Source organism: Sorghum bicolor, chromosome 10 (assembly GCF_000003195.3).
Source record: "Sorghum bicolor cultivar BTx623 chromosome 10, Sorghum_bicolor_NCBIv3, whole genome shotgun sequence".
NCBI classification, from domain to species: domain Eukaryota; kingdom Viridiplantae; phylum Streptophyta; class Magnoliopsida; order Poales; family Poaceae; genus Sorghum; species Sorghum bicolor.
This window is the reverse complement of record NC_012879.2, coordinates 4,307,628-4,328,152: the sequence shown is the minus strand read 5'-3', so window position 1 is coordinate 4,328,152 and position 20,525 is coordinate 4,307,628. Positions and strand designations below refer to the sequence as shown.

Genomic DNA, 20,525 nt, shown 5'->3' with positions numbered 1-20,525 from the left:
AGTTCGGCCCACGTAGATGTGTACTAAAGGCCGGCCCAGTAAGAGACCACTTGCGTTAAGAGGTGAGGTGGTAATAGCGCGTTTTGCCCGTCGGATTCGGTCGGGACTCGCGGGGTCTCGGCTCGTTTGCCCGCAGCCCCTTGGCCCCGTTCCCTCAGCATCTCGTCGGCGGCGGAGAGGAGGAGGGGATGGCGCACCGGCTGCTGCGGGACGCGCAGGCGGACGGGTGGGAGCGGTCGGACTTCCCCATCATCTGCGAGTCATGCCTAGGCGACAACCCCTACGTCCGGATGGTAGCACATCAAACCCGAACCCTACCTGAATGATTTGTTTGCTTCTCTTTGGCGTCGTTATGCGATTTGCAGGGCGGTGGTCCGCTTGATTTTGTTCTCGTTTGTGATTTCTTATGCTCGACGGGATCCGGGCCTAGGTCACGCTTGTGTTTAGGTGTAGAATTTTGTGCACGTGTTTAGGGGCCGTTTGGTTCGTTTGGTTCTCCTCACCTCACCTTCCTTAGCCAGGAAATGGAAGGCTGGGGAAAATATTGCTCTTACTGTTGATGGTTCTGCAAGATCAGTAGTGCAGTACGGTGGTTTTGCCATGTGCTGTAATTAACAAGATGAGAAATATATTTTAGCCAGTTATACTAGCTAGCAAAACCAGGGTAAATTAGTTTGCTAGCAAATTGGTTTTGCCATATGCCATACACATCAATGTACTAGGTAGGTGTTACACATTAATTGGAATAACTTTTCGATTAATCTCTCCTTATTTTGCATTTGCTTCAGGGTTTCATGCAAATACGATTTTATGGCTTAGTGGCTCTTGTTTTTCTTTGCAGTTAAGAGCTGAATATGACAAAGAGTGCAAAATTTGTGCACGCCCCTTTACTGTCTTCCGGTGGCGGCCTGGTCGAGATGCAAGGTACAAGAAGACTGAGATCTGCCAGACATGTTGCAAGCTAAAGAATGTCTGCCAGGTCTGCCTGCTGGATCTTGAATATGGACTGCCTGTTCAGGTCCGGGATACAGCACTCGCTATCAATTCTAATGATGCGATTCCAAGGAGTGATGTCAATCGTGAATATTTTGCAGAAGAGCACGATAGGAGGGTACGTTTCTCTTTCAATATTGAATCTTGCTGCTGTTGTTAAATGTTAATTTCTTTCATATTACCAAAAATCTAAGACAAACTGTGTATTCTTCAGGTTGTTTTGTTCAATTGAAATCTGAAATGAAGATACCATGATAATAATACTGTTGTTTCCATGATGCCATCGTAAACTGTATCATAGTGCCGTATACACTTGAAGTATGGCAGCAACAAAAGATGCCTTCTTTTTAGATGTAATTTATCTTCATCTGCTATGTTTGCAATGAATTGCACTTATTCTCTGCTTATATGCACTTATTCTTGTTTGTTCCATTTGACCTAATAATACTTGTTCCTAATGAGAGTTTATGGTTCATAAATGTAGGCCAGAGCTGGCATAGACTATGATTCTTCCTATGGGAAGGCTCGTCCAAATGATACCATTCTGAAGCTTCAGAGGACAGCACCATATTACAAGAGGAACAGAGCTCATGTTTGTAGTTTCTTTGTGCGTGGTGAATGTACAAGAGGAGCTGAGTGCCCTTATCGTCATGAGATGCCTGAAACTGGGGAGTTATCTCAGCAGAACATTAAAGATCGCTACTATGGGTATGTTGCTGTGCTTATGCACTCATTATTTTTACTTGTGTTTTTTTTTGTGGTTCTCTGTATGTATTGTAGGCTTCATTTCAGCAATCACTATTATTGATTGGCATGTGCAATTTAAAACTGGCATTCATAATTTCATCATATGAAATAATGAATCAGATAGCCTTATGTTCTTGACTCTGCTTGTCAACATTGCAGTGTCTAAAGGATTTGATACTTTACATTCAACACTTTTGTGTCGCATCAGTAGAACACTATGTTGCCATTCCTGTGTTCATGTAGTCCATCTAGTTCTTTCTGGAGCATATAGCAAAAACCTATTAAGCAATGCTTTTCCTTTATGACTTGGATTTTAGACAACATATTTGAAGATTCTTATTACCTTCTATTTTGTTTCTTGTCTTTTTTTTTTTACTGGCTTGGGACTAAAAGGCTATGCTGCTGTTGTTGATTTTAAGGTGGTAAGACAAAAAAAAGTCTTTCTAGTTAGTGGCAATTGATATTAACATCTGTACAGTTAACCCACATCTGGGTAGAAATTGTATTGCTTACATGTATAAATGTTTTTTTTAGATAAAAGGCTTACATGTACAGATGTACAGACAAAAGATGTCTCCGGATACTGTTTGGTCATGAAACTATCCTAACTTGGTTGAAATGTTGAACTTGTAGCTGTATCTTGGAAACCTTTATCCCAGCCAAGATTGCGCTCTAGATATGCCAAACATTGATGTTTTTTAGGTCAACTTAATGAGTTCAACTGAATCATTCGTTATTAAAAACCTTTAGGTGAATGTATCTATTCAGTTTACAAATTTTTCCATGTCTATTCTCTTTGCCTTGGTTTCTGACTATCTCTTGCTCCCTGCAGAGTTAATGACCCAGTTGCACTGAAACTTTTGAGCAAGGCAGGTGAGATGCCATCCCTGACACCGCCAGATGATGAGACTATAAGGACCCTCTACATTGGTGGACTCGATAGCAGAATAACTGAACAGGATTTGAGGGATCAATTTTATGCCCATGGTGAGATTGAGTCCATAAGGATGGTACTTCAACGTGCAATCGCGTTTGTGACATATACTACAAGAGAAGGCGCAGAGAAGGCTGCAGAGGAGCTTGCTAACAAGCTAGTCATCAAGGGTGTGCGCCTGAAGCTGATGTGGGGCAAGCCTCAGGCTCCAAAGCCTGAGGAGGATGAGTCTGGGAGGCAGGGGCAGGTTTCCCATGGAGGACTGCTCCCTAGGGCTGTCATATCTCAGCAGCAGAGCAGTGACCAACCTCAACCCCCTGGGATGGAGGACCAACAGCAACAGGCTGCACCAGCATCGTACTACTTCAACATTCCAGCACCAGCAGCAACGGAGCGGACTCTGTACCCATCCATGGATCCACAGAGGATGGGTGCTATAGTAAAATCACAGGACAGTGAAGGCAAACCTGGGCTGCAGCAAGCCGGGCAAGGTCAGCCATCAAGCAGCTCAGCACAGGGTGGCTATCCTGCACCACCGCCATACTACCATGGTCAGTATCCACCATACTATCCACCTCCCCCACCGTATGGTGGCTACATGCCTCCACCGCGCATGCCCTACCCACCACAATATCCACCTTACCAGCCTATGTTAGCACCACCAGCACAGGCACAGGCTAGTTCATCTCAGCAACCACCTCAAGCAGGTGCAGGACAGCAGCCGCCTCATGGCCCTCCAGCTCAGCAGCAGCCACAACCGCAAATTCACAACTGAAGTCCTTACAAGATGTTGGATATTGCTACTGCTCTAATGGCTCGGCAGGAGAATGTAACCCTCGTGGGTCGCCAGCTTTTGTAATTTTTTAATTTGTGGTTAACAGTAAAACTTTGTTGTATTGCTTATCAAAGATTGAAAAACCGGGAGATATACTGGATGTGTTACTGTGTCTGCTGTGTTTCACGTGGAGGCCATCGAAGCCTTCATCTTTTTCAGATTGACCTAAAGACTCGGTTGTAATTGTAAAAATGACTTGGATACTGACATTCGTTCAAAAGTATTGATCGCTGATTTATTATTAGAGAAAAAACACTCGTTGATTTATTATGCGAGAAAAACACTGCGAAGTAGAAAAAAAAAAGTACGGCCTATGAGATAAGCAAATGGAGCTGCAACTTTATGGCTAAATTATCAATTTGGCTGCAAGATATCTATCTTTTTTTGTTCGTTTGGCTAATAAGTCATGATATAAAGTATTGTTAGCTGATTTATTGTAAGAAGTAGAAAAAAAAAGTATGGCTTATGAGATAAGCAAATGTTAAGCTAATAAGCCTCGGCTGATGTCCATTTGAATGAACGCTGGCCCAACTAGCCAAACCCGACCTCCTTTGCACGGGGCCAGTGACCGAGTGCGAGTGGGTCAGTGGGGGAAGCGACTGGAGGAAGACGAAGCGGGGGTAGAGGTCCGCGGCGCGCCGGAGCGGCGCCGCGGCATCCGTGGAACCATCCAGGCACAACAGCAGGGTAAGCGCGTTCCAACTGCCGACCTCTACCAGTCTCCCATGCTCCATCCCTTGGCGCCTTGGCGGGTTGCAGGGAGGAATCGAAATGGTCAGCGGATTCGTCGCGTTTGCTGCGGTATACTGTATCAATCCCCGATTAGAGCCTGAGGCTAGTTGTTACAGTGTGCTGCGTTGACCCATTGCCTAGGTTAGTGCTTGTTTGGGCTTCCGGACCCGGACAACTGCAGCTGCAATTAAGAAACTGTCCCCAAGGACCTTTTCAGTAAATTCAGTAGGGCGTAATTTGACTCGGTATGTTAAAGAAATGCCGGCCTCTTGTTAGATCGAGTCAAATACAGAGTACATAGCTGGATTAAAGGTGGTCTCTTATTGCCAGTTCTGTACTTTTGCTGCTAGTTTTATTTCTTCGATGCATGGAATCAGTCATTTTTTTTCCCGGAGAATTAGCTGAAATGTCAATGTACGATGTCCCGTACAAGTTTCAGTTCGTTAGAAAGAGCCATATGGTGAAATGGAGGAGCAGCAATGGAACCACTGTGCGTGTGTTTGGCCCAGTCGTTCAGAGATGACGAATTCATCACCTAACGTGCATAGAAATTTAGTGAGTTCAGACTTAAGGGCCTAACTCATATGGAGTATATAGATAGAGACATAGATGTGCCAACAGCCCAACATGCACCAATACAGAAACTTGTACAACAAACTCTCTGTCCACTAGACCGCTACCCTTATGGGCCACCATAGGAAGCTCTCTGATGAGATGTTGTCCATGCATCTGCTGCTGTTCTTCAGCTTTGCCTTTCTGTTGCAGCCTGTGGTCAGAGGTGCTTCATCTTCGCCCCCCCATGATTGCCCAAACAAGTGCGGTGACGTCAACATTGAGTACCCATTTGGGATTGGCCCTGGCTGTGCATTGGAAGAGGGATTTGAGCTTCACTGCAACAAGTCTCAGGATGGCCAAAGGAACACTACGTACCTCTTTAACATGCCGGTGGCCAACATATTGCTGCTCCAAGGTCAGGTTCGGGTGATGAGTTACATTGCTTCCATGTGCCACAACCGCTCAACCACGACCTTCTTGGACCTTGCTGGCACGCCATTCACGGTCTCAGAGAAGGAGAACGTGTTCACAGTCGTAGGAGTCGACACGCTTGGCTTAATGGCCGGCACAAGGCAATCTGCCATCGTGAGTACTCTCTCTCTCTCTCTCTCTCCCCACATGCACGCACACACTCACACACAAAGGGAAAAAAGGATAAGTCACAAAAAAAGGAACATTCATTATATTCTGCTGTTGGCTGCAGGTTATCTTCAATATAAAGTTCTCCTACCAATTGCTCAAATACAAGTGTCGACCTGATGCACTAAGATTGATATATTTAATATAGTGCCAATGACTCAAGTGTATTTTCCTATTTATGCAGTATGTGATTGGGTGCCAAACGGAGGAGAGCTCTCCTAAAAACCTGGCAGCAGTAGAGGGGTGCACCGGTGTGGGCTGTTGCCAAGTTGCGCTCAGTAGCAACGTATCCTACCAACAATTTTCCTTCGGTAATAGTACATCCGACAGGAACATAAGTGCCATTGATGACAAAAGGCACTGCAGATACGCCATGGTTGTGGAGGCTGACAAATTTAAGTTCCGCACAGCGTATCTGAACACGACGACCTTCTGGGATGAGCACAATGGTGAAGTCCCAATTATTCTAAACTGGGCCGTGGGCAACAAAACTTGCGATGCTGCGAAGAAGGATGCAGCTTCCTATGCCTGCCGTAGCAGCAACAGTGAGTGCATCAATTCGACCAGTGGTCTTGGTTATCTTTGCAATTGCTCTGAAGGCTACAAAGGCAATCCTTACCTTCATGATGGTTGTCAAGGTCCGTAATACAAAAAATATTAGGTCATACATAATTCAATATTTTGGAGCTAATCAAATTGCTGGTTTCTGAGATTGTGCCACCATTTTCATTTTTCAGACATCAATGAGTGTGCCCTTAGTCCATCTCCATGCCCTGGGCGTTGCGTCAATAGACGAGGTAGTTTCTACTGCAGGCGCCGCGGCTTGTCACACTCTGGCACAATGATACTATCTATTGGTAAATCACAATTATATCCAGTGGCCTTTTTTCTCTCTTCTCTTAGACGATTAAACTGTACCAGTAACATATGAAAAACTTTCAGGCATAAGCGTTGTTATTGTCATACTGGCCATAGCCATCACTTGCTCATATTTGACCCGTGAAAGGAGGAAACTGGCCAACATCAAGGAGAGATACTTTCGACAACATGGGGGTCTGCTGCTTCTGGAGCAGATAAGCACAGGGCAAGGCACTACATTCACAATCTTCACAGAAGCAGAGCTCATGGAGGCGACAGACCAATTTGACGACAAGAATGTTCTTGGTCGTGGCGGTCATGGAACTGTCTACAAAGGCACGCTCAAGAACGGCATTCTGGTCGCGATCAAACGGTGCATATCAATGACAGATGAACAGCGCAGGAAGGAGTTTGGCAAGGAGATGCTCATTCTGTCCCAGGTCAACCATAAGAATATCGTGAAGCTCCTAGGATGTTGCCTCGAAGTAGAGGTCCCGATGCTAGTCTATGAGTTCATCCCCAACGGCACACTATTCCATTTCATCCATGGTGTCAGTGGGTGCTGTGATGCCCCGTTCTCAACTCGGTTACAGATCGCCCATGAATCTGCCCTAGCATTGGATTACCTACATTCATGTGCGTCACCGCCAATCCTTCACGGTGATGTGAAATCCTCCAACATACTTCTTGATGACAAGTACTCCGCGAAGGTATCAGACTTTGGAGCCTCCATAGTGGCACCGACTGATGAGTCCCAATTCGTCACTCTGGTGCAAGGGACCTGCGGGTACCTGGACCCTGAGTACATGCAGACATGCCAGCTTACAGATAAGAGCGACGTCTACAGCTTTGGCGTCGTTCTCCTGGAGCTGATCACTGGCAAGAAGGCACTCAACCTTGAAGGGCCCGAGAGCGAGAGGAGCCTTTCTGTGAGCTTTCTGTGCGCGTTGAAGGAGGGGAGGCTGATGGACGTGATAGATGACCACATCAAGGGTGAAGAGAACGTTGGGATGCTGGAGGAGGTCGCTGACCTCGCCAAGCAATGCCTGGAGATGGCTGGCGAGAACCGACCAGCCATGAGAGACGTCACTGAGAGGCTCGGCAGGTTGAGTAGAGTGACGCATCACCCGTGGATGCAGCGTGACCCCGAGGAGATGGAGAGCTTACTCGCTGTCAGAGAGCCATCGGTGGACGGCGTGGAGATGGTGAGCACTACGTTTTTGACCATGGAGAGGACCGTTGGTCGTGGCCTACTGGAGTTTGGTCGTTAGAGACATCTGCCCGTCATGTTTTGTAGATCATCTTGCGTGTACCCATGCATGTACTATGATTCCATTGCTCTGGTAGATCTGACCTATTGTTTGTTTGGGCATCTCTGATAGAGGTTGCTGTTACTGGACTGTTCATGGTCTCTTTTGTTACTACTGAGGTATTATGTATTTATGCCTCTCTTTTTGTCCATTCTCTCTTGTTCAAAGGAATATTTTTTTTAGAACACGACTTCATGCGTATTTCCTTAAGCAGAAGGGACGTTGAAAGAACGGCAAACAGGTAAAGTACATAGGATTCACAAGTAATCCATAGATTACTAGCGAATACCCACAACACAAATGAAAGCAAGATTTATGTGGGGTGGGGGGGTCCTCCACCGCACTACCCCAACAAACTAACCTAACACAAGAACTCAACACAATGGTAGCCAACAAAGACGTGAAGCTGCAGATGATAACAATGGCAAAGTATCCGCTAGAAACTTCAGGCAACAAAGCATTCGCCCAAGCAACAAAAACCATCGACGTGGCAGAGCGTCCGTGGATGGGGCCAACGCGCTCACAACAGCAAATCTGTCTGTGACCACTAAGATGCTTGTAGGTTCTTGATGCTGAAGTTTTTCCCCATTGTGGTGTCCAAATGTCATCCTGTTCAGTTAGTGGAAAGTGATCTCTGAAGGACTCCTGCAAGGCTTCAGTAGACAAGGGTAGCATGAAATGGTCAGGCAAACATTGCTGGGAGAAGAAGCTAGAGACTGTGATGGCCTTATATTCAAGCTTCAGGGGTTGCTGAATCCAAATGTCGGACCAAAAGAGACAAGAGTTGTCATTCTGAACTTGGACAGTAGTGAAGGATTTAAACCAATCTAGTAATTTCAGGATATCTTTCCACCAAAAGGAACCCTTTTTTAACTTGGCAGTTTTCCATTAGGATAGTATTTTTTTTCTAGACCAAGGAAATCCAGGGGATATCCCTATGGTTGAAAAATCCATCAGAAGTAGGGCTTTATTGTGCTTCCTTAAATTAATAACACCTAAACCACCCTCATCTTTTAGCACAGTAACCATCTCCCATGCAGCTTTGGGAGGCTTTTTGGAGTTGATGTCAGCCCGTGCCAGAGGCAATGTTTTCTGAATTTGTCAATTTGCTTGAGAACTCCCTTAGGTTCAGCAAGGGCACTCAGGTGAAAGGTTGGCAAAGTTGTTAGAACAGCATTTGTGATTTCAAGTCTGCCAGCCTAAGAAAGAGGTTGAAGTGAGTCTTCTTTCACACTTAGAGATAAGTGGAAGGTAATCCTCAATTCTTGGTTTAGTGATCCCAAGAGGAAGGCCCAAATAAGTGAAGGGAAAAGCCCCCTTTGCACATCAAAGGTATTAGCCAAGTGATTGAACTTTTCAGCAGAAATGTTGATTGGAACCATGTGGACTTATGTTTTTCTTATCGCTACAAAATTAAGTCTATATACGGGTTCGTGAGCTAGATCCTTATCACTAAGTAACTTTGACCATCTAGCAGATCACGGCATCACACCATTGAAAAAAACACCCGGCAGCCACAAAGGGCTTATTTAAGCTACACTCGTATTCATCTCAATCTACATATATTGAGATTATATTGATTGGTTTGAAAATTAACTGTGCAACGCACGTGCATCGAGTGGATAAACAAGTCCGAATTGGGAAGTCTAGACTAGAGCCGAGTTCGTCCTCGTGATCACTTTCATTGTCAAACCGCCTTCCATCCGCAGCGTGAGCGAGAGCACGAGCCCCGGCCGCCCTTCGCCGCCGACGAACTGGAAGCTGAACCTCTCCAGCACGCACGCCACAATGGATTTCATCTGGATGTACGCCATCTCCTTGCCGAGGCACATTCTTGGCCCGGCGTGGAAGACCGGGTACTTGAACGGGCTCTCCGGCCGGAACGCGCCGTCGTCGCCGATCCACCGCTCCGGCCTGAACTCCTCGCAGTCCTCGCCCCAAATGTCCTCCACCCGACCCATGGCGAACGCGGAGTAGGTCGTCAGCCACCCCTGCCCGACGAACGTGCCGTCGGGCAGGAAGTCGTCCTCCTTGCAGCTATGCGTGTCCATGGCCACCGGCGGGTACAGCCGCATGGACTCGGTGATGGCCGCGTGGAGGTACTGCATGTCCCGCAGCTCATCGAAGCTGAACGTCGCCGGCGCCGCGCCCGCGCTTTCCTGGCCGCTGGACGCGCGCCGCACCGCGCGCACCTCGCGCACGATCTTCTCCTCCACGTCAGGCCGCGTGGATATCAGCCAGAAGAACCATGTCAGCGCCGACGACGTCGTGTCGCGCCCGGCGAGGAGGAAGTTGGTGACCACGTCCCGGAGGCTCTCGTCGCTGTGCTCGCCGCTCGCAGCGAAACGCGACAGGAAGTCGTCGTCCCTGCCGCACGCTGCTGGCCCAGCCGCCTCGCCCCTCGCCCGGCGCTCGCGGATGATCCTGTCGGCGTAGCCGTGGATGGTGCCGACCGCCTCGCGCATCCGCCGCTCGGGCTCCAGGTTCAGAAGCCTCTTGAGGCGCCACAGCGACTTCACCGGCGACATGAACCGGGCCATGATGGCGCTCTGCGCGTCGTTGAAGGCGCGCATGAACTCGGCGCTCTCCGACGCCGCCATGCCGCCCTCCTCGGCGAGGCACGCCGGGTCCTCGCCGAACGCCACGCGGCAGATGTTGTCGAGCGCGAACCGCTCCAGCACGTCCTGCACGTCCACCGACCGGCCGTCGCGCCGCGCCCGATCGAGCAGCGGCAGCAGCCGCTCCACGACCTCGAACCGGACGGCGTCGACGACGAAGTTCCGGAGCGAGCGCTTGCTGAACTCGTAGCTGGCGGCCTTGCGCTGCCACAGCCACTGCTCCCCGTCGGAGTTAAAGATGCCGTGGCCGAGGAAGTCCTCGATCATGGACACCGTCAGCTCGCCCTTGGGATAGTTGGCAAAGTTGGTCTTGAGGATGTGCTCGATACGGCTTTGTGAATTGCGACTGGTGCCGATCAGCTGGCGATTTCTCGTTTTGTAGTGGCCCGTGGGTTCGAGTGGCTCGGCTGACTGATGCGTCCGGTTCTAGGTGTACACCACTCGTAATATCCTGGCACATTCCAATACTCCGTACAGTACCTATCATTTGCGAATGCAACACTCAAACCTTTTTTTTTCATTTTGTTATAAAAAAGCTTCTTTCATATTATTTGTTTTCTCTTATAAGTTTCTCCCTGCATCTCAAATTGTAAGTCATTCTAAAAATCTTAGAGAATCAAATCATCTTAAGTTTAACCAAAATTATAGAAAAAAATATAAAAATTTATGACATCAAATAGATATACTATAAAAATATAATTAATACAGAATCTAATGATACTTAGTTGATATCATAGATGTTATTATCCTACTATATAAATTTGGTCAAACTTGAGATGTTGAACTCTACAAGATTCTTAGAATGACTTATAATTTCGTGTGGAGGAGTATAACTTATAATAATATATGTATGTATAATGGGAGACTTATTGCTGGTTAACCGGGGTGAATCTAGCAACATTAGGCACCGGGGTTAGCATCAAAGAAGCTACTATGATATGATATTTTATTAAGAATTATGACTGAACAAGAATTTAATCTACAAAGGATTAGCTAAAAGTTATCAGCAGCCCCCAATGATATATTGTAGATACGCTGATAAACATTATTACATCCGATTATATGGCCCTGTTGTTGATAGCCTTTGAATTTAAACATTGACCACTATTTTTTTCTTACATATTAGAATATAGTTGTGATATCTACTCCGTTTTAAATTTTAAGTCGCTTTTACTTTTTGGTACACCGAATTTGCTTTGTATCTAGACGTAAATTATATCTAGATGCACAGCGAAAGGATGCATTGAAAAAAATCAAAACTACTTGTAATTTGAAATGGAGAGAGTAATGAACATGATATTAGAGTAGATTTCAAGACAAATTTATACATATGTATGAACTTTTTGAAGGAAATTATTTTTGGTGGCAGTTCAAGAAATTTGGTCAAAGTAAAAAAGAAATTAAACAAGTTATTTGTTTTGGAGCTACACTAGTTATTTGTTGGGGATTAACACAGTCCCCCTAAACTCAAAATCTTGGATGGTTTCAGGCATGAAGAATTTTTTTCATGGCTCTGAGGGTTGCTTCGCCAAGGAAACAAGAAGAGGGAAGTCTTCATGAGACACGAGACGATCACGAAGATAGAACCAATGCCAACGGCACTAAAGCTAGTTAACACTTGGCAACGGCACTAAGAGCAACTCCAGATATACTATCCATGTTATCTAGATTATTTTTATATTTTTAAAGTAAAATTTAAAATCTAACAGGTGTGCTATTTGGTTTGTTAAAATAGCACGTTTGCTATTCCTAAACTTTAGCTTGTTATATATAGCATGTCGTCCTCACTAGCTATCCTATACAAGGCTGTTGTGGAACTCTATGTTTTGAGTAAATTTTTTATTTTACACAATATCTAAATCTTATAGTTTAGAATATAATTTTATCTAATGTCTTAGAGATGCTCTAAAGTTAGTTAACATTTGGCATGATCGCCCGACCACAAGGACCGGACGAAGCTCATGGACTAACGGAATGTGAAGGCAACTCTAGTGAAGACCGAGTAGGAGATGGAGTGGGGGTTGAAGACTCTCCTACGGGAATGTGAAGACCGGCGCATATATTAGGCCTTCCACAATGTGCTAGTGCAGCTAGAAAATTTTGTGGGTCCAAATACAGTACATAGAGCACTTGCTAGTTAAACCACAGTGTGTCAAAATAAATAGAACCGGTGCTTACTTTGAGATGGACCTACAAAGCCAATAAACTATCCTATCTCCGTCTGTAGCATATGTACTTTTTAAATCAATTGGAACCAGCGCAACAACTTTCACCGCTCCATTTTTTCTTGGAGTTAGAACTACCCCCATAGTGGGCTGGAGTGGTTCCATTTTTTCTCTCCTTTTTTGGCTGCACTTAAGCCACACGTTGTGGACGACCTTAGTTGCTTCGCAAGATATGGTTCAGTCTATAGAAATGACCAAAATACCCTGTTAGGCTTAGAAGGTGATTTCATCTGTCCCACCCGTATAAATACACCCGGTGATGTACAACACCAGATAATATTGAATAGAGTTAACTACATTCAACTGTTATCTCGTGATGTTTGTATATCCATTCCAAATTATAAGACGTTTGACTTTTTTATTCCAAATTTAACCGCTCGTCTTATTAAAAAAGTGTGTAAACAAAGTTAAATTTAAGTTATTTTTGAAAAAAAAATTAAATAAGATAAGTAGTCAAAGTTTATGTCCAAAAATTGGACCGGTAAGCTGCTAGGGTTGTATTTGGGCTAAGCCCGTTACGTCGTGTTATAAGTCGTTGGGTGGGTGGAAAACAAGCAATCACGGCCTGTTAGTCTACCCAAGCCTGTACCAGTTTCATGGCACTCCTTAAGTCGTTTTTCTCTAAACTTTGCGAAGCTTCCGGGCAAATAGCTAATAGAATGATACAATGACGCAAAGGACAAAAAGGAGGATTTATATGTAGCAGCGAGAAATATATCTCATACATATACTCCCAATTAAACCAGGGAAATTAATTTAGGCAGGCAGACGTGCAACACCACTCTGAAAATTCATTGCAAACGCACGGGCAAAGGAGCCAGTGGAAAGATACAACGACGCAAAGCACAGAAACGAAGATTATATGTAGCAGCGAGAAAAAAAAAAGATATCTCATACATACACTACAATTTTACTTAAATAAACCAGTTTTGTCTAAAAAACAAATTACTTAAATCCATATAAGGCCGTGTTTAGTTCAACCCAAAAACCAAAAACTTTTCAAGATTCTCCGTCACATTAAATCTTGCGGCACATGCATGAAGCATTAAATATAGTCAAAAATAAAAACTAATTACACAGTTTGTATGTAAATCGCGAGATGAATCTTTTAAGTCTAGTCAGTCTATAATTAGATAATATTTACCACAAACAAACGAAAGCTCTACAGTGTTCCAAACCAAATTTTTTTGAAACTAAACAAGGCCTAAACTAATTTAGACGGGCAGACGTGCAACACCACTCCACTCCGACTCTAACACCGATGTAGGTACGAGCCAGCCACATCCAAACAAAAGGCGACGAGGCCGACGATGAGTGCGGCGAGAACGGCGGCGCAGGCCGCCAGGACCCGGGTGTCCCTAACCTGGAGGACCAAGACGAGGCCCACCATGACGGCCACGCCGAAGCCATAGAAGCCCACGTTCTCCACCTTCTTGGCACTGGCCACGGGTGTGGGCGGCGGTATAGCACCGTGTAGGACTTGACGAGCCAGGGCACGCTCAGGTAGGCGCACCATGCGAGAAGCAGCGCCAGCCGCACAGCTATTTGGCCTAGATTTGACCTTTGTTTGGTTTTACGGCCCTTTCGTCAGTCTAAAGAGATAACAGGGTACCAAAAAAAAAGACTATTTTGCTCTTGCACTATACGAGTTTTCTCAAATAGCTTAGTATCAATAGTTTCACAATATGATCTGCAATAAATAGTGATTACATGCTTCAAAAAATTATTATAGATCATATTGTGAAATTATTGATACTAAGCCATCTGGAAAACCAGTACAGTGCATCTGTACTGCACTTTTTCATTTAGCGTCAGAGGTAAAATAGTCTTTTTATGTACTACTTAACTCTATTACCTTTTTAAACTGGCGGAAGGGCCATAAAATCAAGCCAAACTCGAATCTAGACCAAATAGTTAAGTTTGACAAAAAGAAAAGGGAAAGAAACTAAAAGACACTTTTTGGCAATTTTTTTAGGGCCAAGAAAATAATTCCCTCTTAGCCGATTTCAACCCGGTTACAAGAAGGCCGATTTTTGTAGTTTTCGCCCATTGAATTTCCACATTATCCGAGAAATCCATTGAGGGGATGGTGGTTTTTTTTCAGTCCAGATAGATTCATCTGGTAGAACCTAATGACATGGGAGACTTTTTGCTCCTCGCAGTTTTTTTTTCAAATAAAAATGCTGTGGATTTTGAATTTGATTGTATGGTGAGGAGTCAACTGAATTATCGATTTGGGCCACAAATATCTCGGGCGGCCCAGCCCAAGCTCGCCCTGGCATGAAACACGGCCTGTATCCATCCATCGACAAGAGCAGGGCACACGGCGCAGCAGGATGGCTCGGCCCTCGACCTCGAGGCGCGATGGTCGCGGAGACGCGGACGGAGAGGTCGAAGCCGGGTAGCAGAGGGCTTGAGAGTCTGCGGGGGGTCAGCTCGACGTCTGGAGGCGACGGCTAGACGAACGCCGGCAGCCATGGCCCATGGGCAGTGCAACGCGCGGCGACGGGTAGCGCGAGGTTATCCTGGTTCTGCTGACTCCACTACTCCCAATCCCTCCATCTTCTGGTATTGCCTTTCTCTGGCATTTTTTTAGTTCCGAATTTTTTTTGGTTTTGGTAGGATAACATTTTCGATTTTATTTGATAATTATTGTCCAACTAGACTGAGAAATTTATCTTATAATTTACTGGCAAACTATGCAATTACTGTTTTGTTTTTATTTATATTTAATACTCTATAAATGTGCCGTGACGAAAAATTTTTAAAAAGTTTTTGGTTTTTTTGATGAACGCCAGATGTCCTCTAAATCTGAATCCACCAACTGAACAATGTGTTGAGTTACGCTAATTTTAGTTTACGGAAAACAGCGGTTGGCTTAGTCCTGTTGCGATCCACACCACATCCTGCGTTCAAATAAGGCCTTGTTTAGTTTGCAAAAATTTCCAAGATTCTCCGTCACATCGAATCTTTAGTCGCATGTATGGAGCATTAAATATAGACGAAAATAAAAACAAATTGCATAGTTTATTTGTAATTTGTGAGATGAATCTTTTCAGCCTAGTTACTCTATAATTTGTGAGATGAATCTTTTCAGCCTAGATACTCCTAGTTACTCCATGAGTGGACAATGTTTGTCAAATAAAAACAAAAGTGCTATAGTAGAAAAAAACCAAAAATTTTGTGAACTAAACAAGGCCTAAATTTCCGATGACCTCTGCAATTTTCGACTTGGCCAAACCAATCAACGTTCCGCGTTGACTTTGATTTTTGAGTGACGTGACATCTGTTACTATCGACCTAGCCAAAGCAACATTATATTCCACGTGATGAGTTGACTTTAAGGCATAGCAAATTGCAAATTTGGAGGGCGTTGGCCCTATCTGTAGAGCAGTTTAATAGAGTATGTTATCCTCTTAATGAAAAAACGAGTGAATGGCCCAATCATGAAAAAAAAGAGTTTAATAGAGTATGTTCAATTAATGTACGTTGATAGACCATTTTTAGTTGTGGTGCTTTGTTGAATCGGTGATAGCAACTGAACATGTGTAAATATTGTATTTTTTAGATGTAAAAATTCAATTAGGAGCCTTTCAGTGTGGTCACAGTAGCGGAATTTCTCAGTGATACCAATCCACCAACTGAACAATACTATCAATATGCATCAAATTAACCTGCTATGGTTGAAATTGAGAAAACGATGTATTGAAGTAATTCTTTTGAGTGCTAATCCTGCTGCAGTCCAATTCTGCCTTGAGTTTAACTGTGTCCTGACTCCTCACCCCCGTAGTTGTTGACATGGCCGAATGAGATCACATTTAGCGTTGAATTTAGTGTGGCATGAGTCGCATGACATCCAATTTGGAGAGAGATAGCATTACATAGTATTTCAGTACCGTTGTTCCATTTGTATCCATGTGTACAACTTCTTTAAGGCCATCCTCGGTGCAGGTTTTATGGCTCAGCTAACACATCCATATTTTGGAAACAGTGCAGAAGAGTTTCATCCCCATGAAACTCTCTCTATGAAACTCTTATCACCTCTCTCTTCATTAATACGGTACCACATCAGTATATTTTATGTCCATAAAACTCCAATGAAACCTCATTGAGACTAGCCTAATAGTTTTAATTGTGTGCTTACCTAGCTTGAAGGTTTAATATGTGCAGTTGCCATTTCTTAGGTGAAAGTGATCCTTTCAGTGCCATCATTGTAGTAGAATTTGTCAAATATATTGTTAAAATAAAGTTTGCAGGATATAGGCTCCTTGTAATTGTGGTACAAAACTCCGAGTTGAGGCAATCTCTCATCAGATCCAAATAAATTTACAAGGTATAACTGAATGAATTGGGAGGGCTTTTGTTTTAGTTGCAGGGTTTCACTTTCAGAAGAGGTGGATTGAAGACTATTTTTGAGCCAACTGAACAATAGATATTGAAATTCATAGACTTCTTCAAAGATAATAGCTGGCACAATTTAGCATCTAGTTGAAGTCATCAAAAGATGACGAAATGATCATTTCATTTTTGCAGCAAAAAGAATCTGGTCAATTAACAAAGTAAGCATCAGACTCCTATATAAGGCAAAGTAAGCATCAGACTCCTATATAAGGCCTAATATGTCATATATGCACATGAAACTAAGCAGATATTGAGACACGCCATAAGAAACTATGTACCACTACTACAAGAGATCTACTCATACAGTACCTATGCTTCTACTCTTACTCAGCCTCACAGGTGTGCTGCAATTTCAGGCCAAGGCGGTGGCTTTGCCAAATTCCAGCTGCCCAGAGAGCTGCGGTGATGTTAAAATTGTATACCCATTTGGGATTGGTGCTCTCTGTGCAATGGAAGGATTTGACCTCGAGTGCAACAAAACTGAGGATGGCAGCGCCAATGTGACATTTTTTGGCAGCATGCCGTTGCTGAATATATCATTACTCCATGGTGAGATTCGGGTGAAACACCACATCTCGTCCATGTGCTACAACCTCTCGAGCAGGAGTATCTCCTATAGGGAAGGGGGCATGAAACTCGACAACACACCATTCACATTCTCGGAGCTGCGCAACAGGTTCATTGTTATCGGCTTCAACACACTGGCCTACATGATTGGCTCTACTGTGAGTTATCAGTAGTAATTTTCATCTTAAGATGGTCAGGTTACGAGGCTCTCATACAAAGAAACCTTTTGGATTATGATTTATTGATACTTTGCTAGCTGTATATTTAGTTCTTTAGTAACCTGTATATTTTTAAGCTGACAATAAACTGGAATGTTCTTGTTATGCAGAGTGTGCTTGGGTGCTGGGCACGATCCAAGAACATCAAGGAGGCACAAGATGGGGTTTGCGAAGGTGTCGGCTGCTGCCAGGTTGTGCTCACCCGCAACATGTCTGACTACGACGCAGGTTTTAATGATCGGTATAACACTACCAACATAAGCACTACAGCTGGCGCAGAGTACTGTGGCTATGCTGTGATGATGGAGGCTGATGCATTCCGTTTTCACACAACATATCTTAACACGACAATGTTCTGGAAAGAAAACGCTGGCCGTGTTCCAGTGATCTTGAACTGGGTAGTGGGCAACGAGACATGCGTTGTTGCCAGCAAGAAAGCAGATTCATATGCTTGCCGCAGTAACAACAGCAAGTGCATAGATTCGAGCAATGGCCCAGGTTACCTCTGCAATTGCACTGATGGCTACAGTGGCAATCCTTACCTTACTGATGGATGCCAAGGTGCATGTTGCAATAGCTTGATCGATGCATATAGCTAAAACCATTTAGCATGTCACGTTATTCAATCCTTGCAGAGCAGAGCTCTAACCTCTAAGTACCATATACTGTGTTTTTAGATATTGATGAGTGTGCTGTCAATGTTCCACGGCCATGCCCTGGGCACTGCATCAACATACCTGGGAATTATTCTTGCCCAAATGAAATGCCTCCGAGTTCTTCTGGCCCTGTCGTACTAGTTGTTGGTAACACACTAACACTCTCTCCTTTACCTTCATAAGTATCATATTTACGCATGATCGAGTTGTAACATAAAGCTGCACAGGTCTAAGCACTGGGGTCGTTATTGTGGTCATAACCATCACCGGCACATATTTGATCCTTGAAAGAAAGAAATTGGCCAAGATCAAGCGGAAGTATTTCCATCAGCATGGTGGGATGCTTCTGCTGCAGGAGATAAGATTAAAGCAAGGAACTGCCTTCTCCATCTTCTCAGAAGCAGAGCTCATTCAGGCAACCGACAAGTTTGATGACAAGAACATCCTCGGCCGTGGTGGCCATGGCACCGTCTACAGGGGCACGCTCAAGGATGGTAGTCTCATTGCGGTCAAACGCTGTGTTTCAATGACCAGTGAGCAGCAGAAGAAAGAGTTTGGCAAAGAGATGCTCATCCTTTCCCAAATCAACCACAAAAATATTGTCAAACTACTTGGTTGCTGCCTGGAAGTAGAGGTTCCAATGCTAGTTTATGAGTTCATTCCCAATGGCACTCTGTTTCAGTTGATCCATAGTGACAATGGCTGCCACAACATCCCCTTCTCGGGTCGGTTGTGCATCGCCCTTGAGTCTGCTCTAGCCTTAGCTTATCTTCATTCATGGGCTTCACCTCCAATTCTTCATGGTGATGTCAAATCTTCCAATATACTTCTCGATGAGAACTATGCTGCAAAGGTATCAGACTTTGGGGCCTCAATACTTGCACCGACTGACAAGTCCCAGTTCATGACTCTGGTGCAAGGGACTTGTGGGTATCTAGACCCTGAGTACATGCAGACTTGCCAGCTGACGGATAAGAGTGACGTGTACAGCTTTGGTGTTGTTCTTCTAGAGCTACTCACTGGTAAGATGGCATTTAACCTTGAAGGCCCTGAGAACGAGAGGAGCCTTTCGCTACACTTCTTGAGCGCCATGAAGGAGGATAGACTCATAGACATCATAGATGACCACATAAAGAGTGACAATGATACTTGGTTGCTAGAGGAGGTCGCGGAGCTTGCTCAGGAGTGCCTGGAGATGAGTGGTGATAGACGGCCGGCGATGAGAGATGTCGCCGAGAAGTTGGATCGACTTTGCAAGGTCATGCAGCAACCGTGGGTGCCAGCACAACACGACCCTGAAGAGATGGAAAGCCTGCTCGGGCAGTCGTCGGTGGCCAGCTTGGAGATTGTCAGCACCGGAAATTTCAGCATGGAGAAGAGGATCCTGCAATGGCTGCTGGAATCTGGGCGTTAGATTCGCCCCAATCATACCATACATTCTAAGTTTCATTTCATGTAAACGTGATAGTCCTTTTTAATTAGTGTGCTGCATATGTATATGTACGACAATACCTGTATGAGCCTACCCTGATTTGGACACAGGATCCATCAGCACTACTTGTACATTATTTTCAGAACAGTTTGTCCAATATACTATAAGTGCATGGGTTGTCCAGTTATATGTTTACGTAGATTAAAAAGGATTAAACATGTGCAGTGGACTACTGGCCATTTATTTACGTGAAAGTTTGATTTTCCTCGCCTTCAGTATAGCAGAATTTGTCAAAGATGTTAAGGGGGTGTTTAGTTCTAAAATGCAAAATGCTAACTACCTTGGGATGATGGAATGCAAAATGTTAAAATTTTTAGAGTTTTGTTTAGTTCCATCTAAAATGCAGAATTTATTGCCCTCATAAAAGCCTCTTGAGGCTCTTTTGTGCTTTTTTTTTGGCCTCTTGAAGCCAAAATCCAAATTAGAGAATAACCATTTTTTCGCCAAAAATTTTGCAAATGCAAAATGCCAACTACTTTAGAATGATGGAATGCAAAATATTTAGTTACATTCAAAATGCAGAATTTATTGTGCTTACAAAGGCCTCTAGGGGTTCTTTTGAGCTTTTTTTGGCCACTTGAGGACAAACTCTAAAATGGAGAATAGCCACTTTTTTTGCTAAAAATTTTGTATGATGTTTAATTCTATTATGCAAAATAATAAAGCAAAACCTAAAATTTTTTTAGGACGAAAGGGAACTAAACACCCCCTAGAAAAAATTTGCGATGACGTGCTGCTGTGTGCA

The 20,525-nt window shown here is 44.3% G+C and overlaps 4 protein-coding genes across 8 annotated transcripts; 3 read left to right on the top strand and 1 right to left on the bottom strand.

Annotated features, from left to right (window-relative positions):
- Window positions 75–3,729, top strand: LOC8072573 (zinc finger CCCH domain-containing protein 40). Its single transcript, XM_002437878.2, has 4 exons — window positions 75–293; window positions 842–1,111; window positions 1,478–1,701; window positions 2,573–3,729. The coding sequence occupies exons 1-4, from the start codon at window positions 189–191 to the stop codon at window positions 3,447–3,449; spliced, it is 1,476 nt and encodes a 491-aa protein (XP_002437923.1). The 5' UTR covers window positions 75–188; the 3' UTR covers window positions 3,450–3,729.
- On the top strand, window positions 4,022–7,754 carry LOC8076159 (wall-associated receptor kinase 3). Of its 3 annotated transcripts, XM_021448746.1 has the most exons (6): window positions 4,022–4,196; window positions 5,007–5,381; window positions 5,620–5,746; window positions 5,846–6,073; window positions 6,173–6,292; window positions 6,378–7,754. In XM_021448746.1, exons 2-6 carry the CDS (start codon window positions 5,181–5,183, stop codon window positions 7,562–7,564), a joined length of 1,863 nt encoding a protein of 620 aa, XP_021304421.1. In that variant the 5' UTR covers window positions 4,022–4,196; window positions 5,007–5,180; the 3' UTR covers window positions 7,565–7,754. The 3 variants fall into 3 exon arrangements, with proteins under 3 accessions (XP_021304421.1, XP_021304420.1, XP_021304422.1); XM_021448745.1 differs by having other exon boundaries at window positions 5,620–6,073; XM_021448747.1 differs by lacking the exon at window positions 5,007–5,381 and having other exon boundaries at window positions 4,023–4,196; window positions 5,620–6,073.
- LOC8072572 (cytochrome P450 94A2) lies at window positions 8,972–10,553 on the bottom strand. The gene has a single exon (XM_021450320.1). It carries the CDS (start codon window positions 10,486–10,488, stop codon window positions 9,250–9,252), a length of 1,239 nt encoding a protein of 412 aa, XP_021305995.1. The 5' UTR covers window positions 10,489–10,553; the 3' UTR covers window positions 8,972–9,249.
- LOC8072571 (putative wall-associated receptor kinase-like 16) lies at window positions 14,769–19,907 on the top strand. 3 transcript variants are annotated; one of them, XM_021448822.1, is made up of 6 exons: window positions 14,769–15,014; window positions 16,980–17,034; window positions 17,204–17,572; window positions 17,743–18,193; window positions 18,310–18,435; window positions 18,516–19,907. In XM_021448822.1, the coding sequence occupies exons 3-6, from the start codon at window positions 17,297–17,299 to the stop codon at window positions 19,700–19,702; spliced, it is 2,040 nt and encodes a 679-aa protein (XP_021304497.1). In that variant the 5' UTR covers window positions 14,769–15,014; window positions 16,980–17,034; window positions 17,204–17,296; the 3' UTR covers window positions 19,703–19,907. The 3 variants fall into 3 exon arrangements, with proteins under 3 accessions (XP_021304497.1, XP_002437921.1, XP_021304496.1); XM_002437876.2 differs by lacking the exon at window positions 16,980–17,034; XM_021448821.1 differs by having other exon boundaries at window positions 16,980–17,572.